This window comes from Oncorhynchus masou, chromosome 33 (assembly GCF_036934945.1).
Source record: "Oncorhynchus masou masou isolate Uvic2021 chromosome 33, UVic_Omas_1.1, whole genome shotgun sequence".
Lineage (NCBI taxonomy): Eukaryota > Metazoa > Chordata > Actinopteri > Salmoniformes > Salmonidae > Oncorhynchus > Oncorhynchus masou.
This window is the reverse complement of record NC_088244.1, coordinates 39,925,242-39,940,721: the sequence shown is the minus strand read 5'-3', so window position 1 is coordinate 39,940,721 and position 15,480 is coordinate 39,925,242. Positions and strand designations below refer to the sequence as shown.

Genomic DNA, 15,480 nt, shown 5'->3' with positions numbered 1-15,480 from the left:
AAAGCCGCACTGTATTTCGGTCTCATCTCTCCTTTTCTCCGAACCACTTACTCATTGAAACATTTCAACCAGTTTGAAAATAGAAGATATTCGGTCCTCTTCTGGCTGTACTGGGTAGAGACAGTATTGACTCATTGTGTTACACAACAGCATTGACTCATTGTGTTACTGTGTTTCTTCAGAATGAAGTATCTCTCCTGAGGAATGAGGTGGCTCATCTCAAACAGCTACTGCTGGCTCACAAGGACTGCCCTGTCACCACTCTACAGAAGAAGATTGCCTACATGGGTGAGCCTGCTAGCTAGCAGCAGCTAGAAAACACATGGGAAACTCTAATATGTACTTTTGTAATATTATCTTATGTTGTTCTTGTCTATAACTGTTCTGTTGGATGGGGAGCGTCGTTGCACAGCTAGTTTCAGGTCTCTCGAGAGATGTTCGATCCGGTTCAAGCCTGGAATCTGGCTGGGTTACTCAAGGACATTCAGAGACTTGTCCTAAAGCCCATCTTGCGTTGTTTTGGATGTGTGCTTATGGTCGTTGTCCTGTTGGAAGGTGAACCTTCGCCCCAGGCTGAGGTCCTGAGCACTCTGGAGCAGGTTTTCATCAGGGATCTCTCTATACTTTGCTCCGTTCATCTTTCCCTTGATCCTGACTAGTCTCCCAGTCCCTGCCACTGAAAAGCATCCCCACAGCATGATGCTGCCACCACCATGCTTCATCGTAGGGATGGTGCCAGATTTCCTCCAGATGTGATGCTTGGTATTCAGGCCAAAGAGTTAAATATTGGTTTCATCAGACCAGAGAATATTGTTTCTCATGGTCTGAAAGTCCTTTAGGTGCCTTTTGGCAAATCCTAGCGGGCTGTCATGTGTCTTTTACAGAGGAGTGGCTTCCGTCTGGCCACTCTACCATAAAAGCCTGTTTGGTGGAGTGCTGCAGAGATGGCTGTCCTTCTGGAATGTTCTCCCATCTCTGCAGAAGAACTCTGGAGCTCTGTCAGAGTAAATTTTGGGTCACCTCCCTGACCAAGGCCCTTCTCCCCCGATTGCTTAGTTTGGCCCGTGGCCAGCTGGTGGTTCCAAACTTCTTCCATTTAAGAATAACGGAGGCCACTGAGTTCTTGGGGACCTTCAATGCTGCAGCAATTTTTTAGTACCCTTCCCCAGATCTGTGCCTCAACACAATCCTGTCTTGGAGCTCTACAGACAATCCCTGGTCTTTGCTGTGACATGCACTGTCAACTGTTGGACCTTATATAAACAGGTGTGTGCCTTTCCAAATCATGTAAAATCAATTAAAGTTACCACAGGTGGACTCCAATAAAGTTGTAGAAATATCTCAAGGATGATCAATGGAAGCGGGATACACCTGAGCTCAATTTCGAGTCTCATGGCAAAGGGTAGTAGATAAAAAATCATCTAAAATCCTGTTTTCGCTATATCATTATGGGGTATTGTGTGTAGATTAATGAGGAAACAAATGTATTTGATCCATTTTAGAGGCTGTAACAACAAAATGTGGGAAAAGAGGAGTCATCCTGACCAACTGGCCCTCCAAATACACCTCCGCTGTCTTCAACCAGGATCTCAGCGTTCACTGCCTCATTGCCTGGATCCACAGTCAAACGACCACCCCTCATCACTGTCAAACGCTCCCTAAAACATTTCTGTGAGCAGGCCTTTCTAATCGACCTGGCCCGGGTATCCTGGAAGGATTATTGACCTCATCCCGTCAGTTGAGGATGCTTGGTCATTCTTTAAAAGTAACTTCCTCACCATTTTAGATAAGCATGCTCCGTTCAAAAAATGCAGAACTAAGAACAGATATAGCCCTTGGTTCACTCCAGACCTGACTGCCATCGACCAGCACAAAAACATCCTGTGGCGGACTGCAATAGCATCGAATAGTCCCCGCGATATGTAACTGTTCAGGGAAGGCAGGAACCAATACACGCAGTCAGTCAGGAAAGCCAAGGCCAGCTTCTTCAGGCAGAAATTTGCATCCTGTAGCTCTAACTCCAAAAAGTTCTGGGACACTAAAGTCCATGGAGAACAAGAGCAGCTCCTCCCAGTTGCCCACTGCACTGAGGCTCGGTAACATGGTCACCACCGATAAATCCATGATTATCGAAAACTTCAACAAGCATTTCTCAACGGCTGGCCATGCCTTCCTCCTGGCTACTCCAACCTCGGACAACAGCTCCGCCTCCCCCGCAGCTACTCGCCCAAGCCTCTCCAGGTTCTCCTTTACCCAAATCCAGATAGCAGATCTTCTGAAAGAGCTGCAAAACCTGGAACCGTACAAATCCGCTGGGCTTGACAATCTGGACCCTCTATTTCTGAAACTATCCACCGCCATTGTCGCAACCCCTATTAACAGCCTGTTCAACCTCTCTTTCATATCGTCTGAGATCCCCAAGGATTGGAAAGCTGCCGCAGTCATCCCCCTCTTCAAAGGGGGAGACACCCTGGACCCAAACTGTTACAGACCTATATCCATCCTGCCCTGCCTATCTAAGGTCTTCGAAAGCCAAGTCAACAAACCGGTTACTGACCATCTCGAATCCCACCGTACCTTCTCCGCTGTGCAATCTGGTTTCCGAGCCGGTCACGGGTGCACCTCAGCCACGCTCAAGGTACTAAACGATATCATAACCGCCATCGATAGAAGACAGTACTGTGCAGCCGTCTTCATCGACCTGGCCAAGGCTTTCGACTCTGTCAATCACCATATTCTTATCGGCAGACTCAGTAGCCTCGGTTTTTCTAATGACTGCCTTGCCTGGTTCACCAACTACTTTGCAGACAGAGTTCAGTGTGTCAAATCGAAGGTCATGTTGTCCGGTCCTCTGGCAGTCTCTATGGGGATGCCACAGGGTTAAATTCTCAGGCAGACTCTTTTCTCTGTATATATCAATAATGTTGCTCTTGCTGCGGGCGATTCCCTCATCCACCTCTACGCAGACGACACCATTCTGTATACTTCTGGCCCTTCCATGGACACTGTGCTATCTAACCTCCAAACGAGCTTCAATGCCATAGAAATCTCCTTCCGTGGCCTCCAACTGCTCTTAAACGCCAGTAAAACCAATTGCATGCTTTTCAACCGTTCGCTGCCTGCACCTGCACGCCAGACCAGCATCACCACCCTGGATGCTTCCGACCTAGAATATGTGGACATCTGTAAGTACCTAGGTGTCTGGCTAGACTGTAAACTCTCCTTCCAGACTCATATCAAACATCTCCAATCTAAAATCAAATCTAGAGTTGGCTTTCTATTCCGCAATAAAGCATCCTTCACTCACGCCGCCAAATTTACCGTAGTAAAACTGACTATCCTACCGATCCTCGACTTCAGCGATGTCATCTACAAAATAGCTTCCAATACCCTACTCAGCAAACTGGATGCAGTTTATCACAGTGCCATCCGTCTTGTTACTAAAGCACCTTATACCACCCACCACTGTGACCTGTATGCTCTAGTCGGCTGGCCCTCGCTACATATTCGTCGCCAGACCCACTGGCTCCAGGTCATCTACAAGTCCATGCTTAGGTAAATCTCCGCTTCATCTCAGTTCACTGGTCACGATGGCAACACCCACCCGTAGCACGCGCTCCAGCAGGTTTAATTCACTGATCTTCCCTAAAGCCAACACCTCATTTGGCTGCCTTTCGTTACAGTTCTCTGCTGCCTGTGACTGGAACGAATTGCAAAAATCGCTGAAGTTGGAGACTTTTATCTCCCTCACCAACTTCAAACATCTGCTATCTGAGCAGCTAACCATTCACTGCAGCTGTACATAGTCTATCGATAAATAGCCCACCCAATTTACCTACCTCATTCCCATACTGTTTATATTTATTTACTTTTCTGCTCTTTTGCACACCAGTATCTCTACCTGTACCTGTACCATGACCATGGCAAAATCTATAGTATTGCAAGAAATTAGCTCTAAAATGGCACATTACAATTGCATAAAATGTGTTAGAAAATTGCTAGGTTTTCTCTCTGCCGAATGGCAAAATGTGTAGAATTGCAGCAAACCAAAAATGATTTTGCTTAGGGCCCCCAAAATGCTAGGGCTGGCTGTGGGTATGGATGTGGGTACGCAGATGAGTTCGTTTTTTTTTATGTGGCCTCCACCAAAGCTGCCCATCTCTGATGAAGAGTCACTGGTAAAAGCCCATCCCTGTAACACACACTGTTCTTGTGTCTTCGTCTTACAGGAGAGGACAGTCCTATGAGAGATATGTCGGAGCCCACCGGCTCCCCAGCCCCTGTCATCCAACACAGCTCCCTGCCCAGCCCCTCTCCCTCCTCGGGCCCCAACGGCATGGGCGCCCGGGCGGCTGCCGAGGCCATGGCCATGTCCGTGCTGGCTGGGATGGGTCAACACCAGCAGAGGAGAGGAGAAAGGGATGGAGGGAGAGATGAGAGGGATGGAGGGAGAGACGGGAGGGATGGTCCCTCCTCCCACGTCATCATGGCCACACAGTCGCACCACTCTGCCAGATGATGAGCGTATCACACATCAAGGCCCGGGACTCTACGGCGACACCACCCCACACGGGCAGGAGGAGAGTGGAGGAGATAGTTTAAAAAAAAAATATATATATATATATATACATATAAAAAATATATATAAAAATAACTCCTCTCTTCTCAGGTGACCAGAAGAGTAGGAAGGAAACGTTGTCTTACATCAGATAGCGTGACAATTCCGCCTCCGAGCATTGCGTAGGAGTGACGCGACCTGACGTAAGACAATGGGAGGAGGAGGGACACCCGAAGAAATAATATCTTCCTACTAAAATGAAACACACTCCTCCTCCTCTTTCCCCCTGCTGTGGTTGCCATTTTGTGTCAGCCATTTTGTCTCAGGCCTGGAGCCTTGCTGGAGCTCAGCAACAACAGCCTTCTGGGAATGGACTGGGACAATAAGAGAGAAAGAGCTTCATGTTCTGTTCACTATGCCATAGACAACATACAGGGGCTGGACTCCACACCCCTCGACACCCCTCCCCCCCCTAAAAAATCACCCTACAACCCTCTCGCCTCACCCTCAAGCACTTATGAACTTCACTGAACTGTAGGACTGCATAGCATCTTCCTGAGGGTGGTAATGGTCGTTGTGATAAACTCATCACTCAGACTTTAATTAACAAATACAGGTAACACACGGTCAAACTCACACAACACACGTGCACATACTAGACATACATATACACTCAACGTAAACATTGCATTGATTCACATTTGTTGTTGATCACGTGAGATACCAAAACACTGAGCACTGCAGGGGTCCATATTATTGTAAGAAGGGATTGTGGCCTTGCTCTCCTGCACATGCTGACATGTTTTATTCACACACACAAAGATGATTGACGCTCCGAATCCAAAGATGCATTGTTTTTTTTATACTTTCATTGTCAAGATGGTCGGATCCAATATTTTAAATTTGGTCTGTTTTCCTGAATCCCTAATAGGTTAAGTGGTTTCATTTTGAGCATCTGTGTTAGTCGTTCACAAAAGTGGACCTCATTTATAGCCTTTTATGATACGTTTTAATAAACCGTGTGTGTTTTTATGTACAGCAGAAAATAGCAATTTGTTGTTTCAATATCTGATACACTAAGATCCGGTTTGGTAGCATGTGACATATTTTTTTAATTAGCATTTTAGTTGTGTTCCTGTGCAGCTTTTCTTTATGTTAATGGCACATTTATTTTCAGCTTGGTCCATAGCGAACCAAATTGTGTCTTTGGTTGTCACTGAAGCCGTGCGACAGAAACAGAAAGCTAAAAGTAATAGATTCACTGTACACCATCATTTCTAACTGACTTATACACTCATTATACACAGACATTTTTTCCGGACTACTTCCCCTCTCCTCTGTAACCATTTCCTCGTTCCCATGCAATGTTTGTATGTATTAGTTTCTAAACGTTTACCATCTTTTATGACATCTTAGCTGGCAGAAAGCTTTTCTTCTAATGTTTGTCTGGCTGTCTATCTGGCCTTTCTCTTGTCTTTTTGTGATACTGTAGTAGTTCATCCTTGCTGCTTTCTGGAGTGGAATGTGCTGCGCTTTAGTCTCTCTAGGTCGTGTTCATTAGACACCAAACGGAACAAAAATGGACTGAAACGAATGGAATGTTTTTTTTTTTGTTGGGCTCCCTAATGAACAGGACCGTTGCTGCTCTTATGAATGACTATCCAAAACAAAGCCGTGTTCCCCTGTAACGTTTGTGTGTCTACAAACGGCACTGACACATGAACAAACATGTAACCAAACTGTTATACTGTGGATCAGCACTCACTCAGTGACAGCTCCATCTCTGCTCAACACACACACACACAATGTGTTCGAAAACAATTTTGCCTTAAAGAATCACTTTCGTGCCTCCAAAATACCCCAAAAAGATGATTGGGTTGCATGATAAAACATAATGCTTCTGCCTTAGGAAGAAAAATAATAATAATTGTCTCAGAAGTTAAAAGCCATTCACAAGGAGTAACAATAGATTCATTTATTTTATATGCTGATTGTATAGAAGATGCCTTCAAAAAAATCAGGAGTAAAATGGCACCACACTTCACCACTGCAGTCACCAGACTTCACTGTTGGGTGATAATAATGCTGCCATCTAGTGGAGCATGAGGAACTTCACCTTCTCACAAGGACGGGATTTGGACATGGACCTTGAGGGAAATTCTTTCAGAACCCCTGTGGCAGTCTGGGAACAGTTTCAATTCTTCAGGGATCCCCTTTTATGAACAAAGTTTTAGACATTTTGTTTTAGAAAAACAACTCCTAAACAAGGGATAATCTTGTTGTTTTGCATTTGTATGTAACTTCCCCCACAATCCATCTGAAAATGTATGTAACAATTTGCAGGGTGTATTACTGCAGAAGTAACTAGAGTATCAGTCAAAAAAACATAAGGACATGTCTAAAGGCACTTAAATGCAGGTTTATCATTCATTATGTGTTTTCTTTTGTTTGTGTTTGTATATACTTTGGTTTAATTTGAATACATTCAGTGACATCAAAAGTTGCCTATTTCTTTTGTCTTGAAAATGTATATTATACATAATGGGCTTGTTTCTCGGATACAGATTTAGCCTGGTTCTAAACTTTAAAGCGTGTTCAGCAGACATTCGCGATTGAAAGTACTTCGTCCAATAAGGATTGCTACTCAGTAACTACTTGACACATGACTGAACTTCTTTGTTCTACGCCTACAATCCCAATAGTAACCAGGGCTCTGGTCAAAGTACTGCACTATATTGGGGATAGGGTGTGATTTGGGATGATTCCCAACCATGACAATCCTAATAGTGACCCTGTATGGCATTGTGTAGTACTCTGAGCCGACGCTACAGTTGGTTAGCTGTCCCTTATTAATAGACGATTGTTCATATGAAATGGTAAAAAAAAAACTAAAAAAAATGTGTTTAGCTTTCATGTTAGTTGATCTTGTCATTGGCACTTTGTTCTCATTTTTGTCTTTGGTATGTTCTTTATTGTGTGCTATTGTTTGTCATCAGGACTATATACAAATACGCTGGCATAATAAACGCTTCTATTATATATTTTTTGTGTTGTAATGATGAGATATAGAAAATTCATTTGTATTAAGAACATCGATTTCTTTTTCCTATCGAAAATACTTTTAATGTAACCCAACTGTTTGTATCAGCCGGACTGTGCCGGAACCAGAGAGTTACAATCATGATTCTAATTCTGGAACTCTGCTCTGTCTGGACTGCCCATAACTCACAAACCAACTAAGTTATTGTTACATTGGTTTCATGGAAATCAATGTTTTTTTTATTATAAATATTTCTAAATATTAACCGTTGTTGTGAACAAGTAACAGAATTCTGTAAGAAAAATTAACAATTTTATGTATGAGAAGACTTTGACAGTTGCTATTAGTTATTTGAATTGTTCATTCGCACAGAATTGAACTAATAATTTCTGAAATTGTCCTTTATTGTACTGTACATCTGTACTATCTGAATATATTTACTTTTCCATGCATGTCCAAGTGGAACTACTATGAACACTTACAGTGCTGCGGATTTAATTAAACAAAAGGACCTAATGGATATCAACCTTTTCTGAATCATTTGATTCAGACAATTTCACACAATAGATCTCATTCTGTCTGTTTGTATTACATGGTCACTTCATAGGTCAATGCAGAATTCAGCAATCCATCTCTGTACTAAAGATTTTTGTCCAACTAATAATGTGCAATCTGTGCTGTATCTTCTCTTGTGATCACCCTCGATACATACATGCATGCCAGTGTTGCCACCTGAAACAGCATCAGATATTTACTGAGGAAAATAATGATAGAGCCAATAGTCAACATCAGGGATAAGTGAAAAATGGGGGGGGAACAGTACTAGTTGAAAGTTTGGACACACTTACTCATTCAAGAGTTTATTTTTTACTATTTTCTACATTGTAGAATAATAGTGAAGACATCAACAGTGAATTAACACATATGGAATCATGTAGTAACCAAAAAAATAAAGGGAACACTAAAATAACACATCCTAGATCTGAATGAAATATTCTTATTTTTTCTTTACATAGTAGAATGTGCTGACAACAAAATAACACACATTATCAATGGAAATCAAATTTGCTCCTCCTTGCACAAAGGCGGAGGTAGCGGTCCTGCTGCTGGGTTGTTGCCCTCCTACAGCCTCCTCCACGTCTCCTGATGTACTGGCCTGTCTCCTGGTAGCACCTCCATGCTCTGGACACTACGCTGACCGACACAGCAAACCTTCTTGCCACATCTGGATGTGCCATCCTGGATGAGCTGCACTACCTGAGCCACTTGTGTGGGTTGTAGACTCTGTCTCATGCTACCACTAGAGTGAAAGCACCGCCAGCATTAACAAGTGACCAAAACATCAGCCATGAAGCATAGGAACTGAGGAGTGGTCTGTGGGCCCCACCTGCAGAACCACTCCTTTATTGGGGGTGTCTTGCTAAATGCCTATAATTTCCACCTGTTATCTATTCCATTTGCACAAAAGCATGTGAAATTTATTGTCAATCAGTGTTGCTTCCTAAGTGGACAGTTTGATTTCACAGAAGTGTGATTTACTTGGAGTTACATTGTGTTGTTTAAGTGTTCCCTTTATTTTTTTGAGCAGTGTATATTTTATATTCTTCAAAGTAGCCACCCCACGCATTCTCTCAATTAGCTTCATGAGGAATGCTTTTCCGACAGTCTTGAAATAGTTCTCACTTATGCTGAGCACTTGTTAGCTGCTTTTCTTTCACTCTGCGGTCCAACTCATCCCAAACCATCTCATTTGGGTTGGGGTCAGGTGATTGTGGAGGCCAGGTCATCTGATGCAGCACTCCATCACTCTCTTTATTGGTCAAATAGGCCTTACACAGCCTGGAGGTGTGTTTTGGGTCATTGTCCTGTTGGAAAAACAAATGATTGTCCCACTAAGCAAAAACCAGATGGGATGGTATCGCTGCAAAATGGTGTGGTAGCCTTGCTGGTTAAGTGTGCCATGAATTCTAAATAAATCAGACAGTATCACCAGCAAAGCACTATCACACCTTAATGCTTCAGTGTGGGAACCACAAATGCAGAGATTATAAAAGAACATGGCCAAGATGTTCAAATGTTCATAGATGACCAGCAGGGTCAAATAATAATAATCACAGTGGATGTCGAGGGTGCAACAGGTTAGCACCTCAGGAGTAAATGTCAGTTGGCTTTTCATAGCCGATCATTCAGAGTATCTCTACCGCTCCTGCTCTCTCTAGAGAGTTGAAAACAGGTCTGGGACTGGTAGCATGTCCGGTGAACAGGTCAGGGTTCCATAGCCGCAGGCAGAACAGTTGAAACTGGAGCAGCAGCACGGCCAGGTGGACTGGGGACAGCAAGGGGTCATCAGGCCAGGTAGTCCTGAGGCATGGTCCTAGGGCTCAGGCCCTCCGAGAGAGAGAAAGAAAGAGAGAGCATACTTAAATTCACACAGGACACCGGATAAGACAGGAGAAATACTCCAGATATAACAGACTGACCCTAGCCCCCGACACAAACTACTGCAGCATAGATACTGGAGGCTGAGACAGGAGAAGTCGGGAGACACTGTGGCCCCATCCGACGATACCCCCGGACAGGGCCTAACAGGCAGGATATAACCCCACCGACTTTGCCCAAGCACAGCCCCTACACCACAAGAGGGATATCTTCAACCACCAACTTACCATCCTGAGACACGGCCGAGTATAGCCCACAAAGATCTCCGCCACAGCACAACCCAAGGGGGGGGTGCCAACCCAGACAGGAAGATCATGTCAGTGACTCAACCCACTCAAGTGACGCACCCCTCCTATGGACGGCATGGGAGAGCACCAGTAAGCCAGTGTCTCAGCCCCTGTAATAGGGTCAGAGGCAGAGAATCCCAGTGGAGAGAGGGGAACCGGCCAGGCAGAGACAGCAAGGGTGGTTCGTTGCTCCCGTGCCATTCCGTAAACCTTCACACTCCTGGGCCAGACTACACTCAATCATAGGAGATGAGTCTTCAATAAAGACTTAAAGGTTGAGATTGAGTCTGCGTCTCTTAAATACTGTAGGTAGGCAGACCATTCCATAAAAATGGAGCTCTACAGGAGAAAGTCCTGCCTCCAGCTGTTTGCTTAGAAATTCTAGGGACAGTTAGGCCTGCTTCTTGTGTAGGTATGCACTGCAGGACCAAATCTGAAAGATGGATAGTAGCAAGTCCATGTAATTCTTTGTAGGTTAGAGGTAAAACCTTGAAATCAGCCCTTGCCTTAACAGGAAGCCAGTGTAGAGGCTAGCTTGTTATGGCTGCAATCCCGGTAACGGGATCGATATGACAACCACTAGTGAAAATAGAGGGCGCCAAATTCAAACCACAGAAATCTCATAATTACAATCATTTTAAAGTTAATCTTGTTGTTAATCCCACCAAAGTGTCCAATTTCAAATAGGCTTTTCAGCGAAAGCACTACAAACGATTATGTTAGGTCTCCACCAAACCACAATATGCACAGCCATTTTCCAGCGAAATATAGCATTCACAAAAAGCAGAAATAGAGATAAAATTAATCACTAACCTTGAATTATCTTCATCAGATGACACTCATAGGACTTCATGTTACACAATACATGCATGTTTTGTTTGATAAAATTCATATTTATAGCAAAGAATCTGAGTTTACATTGGCGTATTAGATTCACTAGTTCCAAAAACATCAAGTGATTTTGCATAGCCACATCATTTTAACAGAAATACTCATCATAAATGTCGATGATAATACAAGTTTTACACATGGAATTATATATATACACCTCTCCTTAATGCAACCGCTGTGTCAGATTTCAAAAAAAGTTTACGGAAAAAGCTACCCATGCAATAATCTTAGACGGAGCTCAGAACAGTAGCCAAATTAGCCACCATGTTGGAGTCAACAGAAACCAGAAAATACATGATGAATGTTTCCTTACCTTTGATGAACTTCATCAGAATGCAGTCCTAGGAATCCCAGGTCCACAATAAATGCTTGATTTGTTAAAAAATGTCATTTATGTCCAATTAGCTACTTTGGTTAGCGCGTTTGGTAAACAATTCCAAAGTCACAAAGCGAGTCCACTATAATGTGACGAAATGTCCAAAAGTTCCGTAACAGTCAGTAGAAACTTGTGAAACGATGTACTGAATCTATCTTTAGAATGTTGTTGACATATATCTTGAATAACGTTCGAACTGGAGAATTAGAATGACTTCAGATGACCGGTGGAACGCAGGTCCTTCCCCTGTGAACGCGCATGGTGAAAGAATGGTCAACTCGTGGCACTGGTGACTATTTCCTGTCTCATTCGACTCCCCTTCACATTATAGTCATCAGACAAAGTTCTATTGACTGTTGACATCTAGTGGAAGGCGTAGGAAGGGAAAACGCATCCATATCTCACTGTAATTTCAATGAGAGCTTGGTTGAAAATCTGCCACCCCCAGAAAAAATACAAACAGGAAGTGGAATATCTCAGGTTTTTGCCTGCAATATGAGTTATGTTATACTCACAGACATAATTCAAACAGTTTTGAAACTTCAGAGTGTTTTCTATCCAATGCTAATAATAATATGCATATATTAGCAACTGAGACTGAGGAGCTGGCCGTTTACAATGGGCACCTTTTCATCCAAGCTACTCAATACTGCCCCTGCAGCCATAAAAAGCTAGCACTGGAGTAATATGATACATTTTTGGGGTTCTAGTCAAAATTCTAGCAGCCATGTTTAGCACTAACTGAAGTTAGTAGTCTAACCTAGAAGTAGTCTAACCTAGAAGTGACAAAAGCATGGATACAATTTTTCTGCATCAATTTTTAACAGAAAGTTTCTCATTTTGAAATGTTACGTAGATGGAAAAAAGCTGTCCTTGAAAGAGTCTTGATATGTTCCTCAGAAGAGAGATCAGGGTCCAGAGTAATGCTGAGGTCCTTCACAGTTTTATTTGAGAGGACTGTACAACCATCAAGATTAATTGTCAGATCTCTTTGTTTCTTGGGACCTAGAACAAGCATCTCTGTTTTGTCCGAGTTTAAAAGTAGAATTTTTGCAGCCATCCACTTCCTTACGTCTGAAACACAGGCTTCCACGAGGGCAATTTTGGGGCTTCACCAAGTTTCATCGAAATGTACAGCTGTGTGTCATCCGCATAGCAGTGAAAATTATAATTTTTCTGAATGACATCACCAAGAGGTAATATATGTAGTGAAAACAATAGTGGTCCTAAAAAGGAACCTTGAGGAACACCAAAATGTACAGTTGATTTGTCAGAGGACAAACCATCCACAGAGACAAACTGATATCTTTCCAGGGCCTGCCAGGTGGCGCAGTGGTCTAAGGCACTGCATTGCAAATGCTAGCTGTGCGTCCCGGTCGCAGCCGGGAGGCCCATGGGGCGGCGCACAATTGGCCCAGCGCCCAGGTGGGCGACACATTAGTGCGGCTGGCTTCTGGGTTGGATGGGTATTGTGTCAAGAAGCAATGCGGCTTGGTTGGGTTGTGTTTTGGTGGACGCATGGCTCTCGACCTTCGCCTCTCCCGAGTCCGTATAGGAGTTGCAGCGATGAGACAAGACTGTAACTACTACCAATTGGATACCACGAAATTGGGGAGAAAAAAGGCACAAAAAAAATAATGCTAAAAAAATAAAAAACATATCTTTCCGACCGATAAGATCTAAACCAGGCCAGAACTTGTCCGTGTAGACCAATTTGGGTTTCCAATCCCTCCAAAAGAATGTGGTGATCGATAGTATCAAAAGGTCTAGGAGCACGAGAACAGACGCAGAGCCTCGGTCTGACACCATTAAAAGGTTATTTACCACCTTCACAAGTGCAGTCTCAGTGCTATGATGGGGTCTAAAACCAGACGGAAGCATTTCGTATACATAGTTTATTTTCAGGAAGGCAGTGAGTTGCTGCGCAACAGCTTTCTCTAAAATTTGAAAGAAATGAGAGATTCGATATAGGCCGATATTTTGAAAAATATTTTCTGGATCAAGGTTTGGCTTTTTCAAGAGAGGCTTTATTACTGCCACTTTTAGTGAGTTTGGTACACATCCGGTGGATAGAGAGCTGTTTATTACGTTCAACATAGGATGGCCAAGAACAGGAAGCAGCTCTTTCAGTAGTTTAGTTGGAATAGGGTCCAGTATGCAGCTTGAAGGTTTAGAGGCCATGATTATTTTCATCATTGTGTCAATAGATATAATACTAAACACTTGAGTGTCTCCCTTGATCCTAGGTCCTTGCAGAGTTGTGCAGACTCAGGACAACTGAGCTTTGGAGGAATACACATATTTAAAGAGAAGTCCGTAATTTCCTTTCTAATGATTATGATCTTTCCCTCAAAGAAGTTGTAACACACTAGGCATAGTGGGTGCGGAGTCAGGTGCAGGAGGCAGAAAGTTCAGAATAGCACTTTATTACGCACAGGGAAAAAGTAGTACTCTCCACGAATCTGGGCGTAATAAAACAAATGCCCAAACAGGTAACTAAACAACACGCACTACCACCCATCAACACAGTGGGTAAAATAATCAAGCCTGCACAAAGAGCAGGCGGGCCTACTAGCTTATATAGCCCAACTCAAAATCTAAACAAGAAACAGGTGAAACAAATAAGACAAAACCAACAGAAAAGCGAAAAGGGATCGGTGGCAGCTAGTCGGCCGGTGACAACGACCGCCGAGCGCCACCTGAACAGGAAGAGGAGTCGCCTTTGGTAGGAGTCGTGACAGTACCCCCCCAATGACGCGCCGCTCCTGCAGTGCGCCGACACCGGCCTCGAAGACGACCCGGAGGGACGAGGCTCGGGGCGATCCGGATAGAGGCGATGGAAACAGTGACGGATCTAAGCTGTCCCCCACCGGTACCCAGGACCTCTCCTCCGGACCATACCCCTCCCAGTCCATGAGGTACTGCAGGCCTCTCACCTTGCGTCTCGAGTCCAGAATAGCACGAACTGTGTACGCTGGGGACCCCTCGATGTCCAGAGGGGACCAGCTATCACCGGCCTGAGGAGAGACACATGAAACAAGGGATTAATACGATAATAGGAAGGGAGTTTTAATTTATAACACACCTCGTTTATCCTCCTCAGGACTTTGAAGGGCCCCACACACTGTGGCCCCAGCTTCCGGGAGGGCAAGCGGAGGGGTAGGTTTCGGGTCGAGAGCCAGACCCTGTCCCCCAGTACGAACACGGGGGCCTCACTGCGGTGGTGGTCAGCACTCCTCTTCTGCCGTCCACCTGCTTGCTTGAGGGATTCCTTGACGGCCCTCCAGGTCTCCTTGGAGCGCTGCACCCACTCCTCCACCGCAGGAGCTTCGGTCTGACTCTGATGCCATGGCGCCAGGGCCGGCTGGTAGTCCAACACGCATTGAAATGGAGACATGTTCGTGGAGGAGTAGCGGAGTGAGTTCTGGGCCAACTCCGCCCATGGTACGTACCTTGACCACTCCCCTGGCCGGTCCTGGCAATACGACCGCAGAAACCTACCCACCTCCTGGTTCACTCTCTCCACCTGCCCATTACTCTCGGGGTGATAACCAGAGATTAAGCTGACCGAGACCCCCAGACGCTCCATAAATGCCCTCCACACACGGGGCGTGAATTGGGGACCCCGATCAGAGACGATGTCCTCCGGCACCCCGTAGTGCCGGAAGACGTGGGTAAATAGAGCCTCCGCAGTCTGTAGGGGGACCGGGCAACGGGAGGACACGGCAGGACTTAGAAAACCGATCCACAACAACCAGAACCGTGGTGTTCCCCTGAGACGGGGGAAGATCGTTAAGGAAGTCCACCGACAGGTGAGACCACGGCCGTAGTGGAACGGGGAGGGGCTGTAACTTCCCTCTAGAAAGGTGCCTAGGAGCCTTACTCTAGG

General features: G+C 44.7%; 1 protein-coding gene across 2 annotated transcripts in view; it reads left to right on the top strand.

The window, feature by feature from the left end:
- The window catches only part of atf7a (activating transcription factor 7a), a 58,647-nt gene extending 51,050 nt beyond the window's left edge, over window positions 1–7,597 (top strand). For both annotated transcript variants that reach the window (XM_064957674.1, XM_064957673.1), the window contains 2 exons: window positions 183–288; window positions 4,230–7,597. In XM_064957674.1, coding sequence (XP_064813746.1) covers window positions 183–288; window positions 4,230–4,519 — 396 coding nt within the window. In that variant the 3' untranslated portion in view covers window positions 4,520–7,597. The remainder of the gene's footprint in view (window positions 1–182; window positions 289–4,229) is intronic.
- Window positions 7,598–15,480: the final 7,883 nt, after the last annotated feature.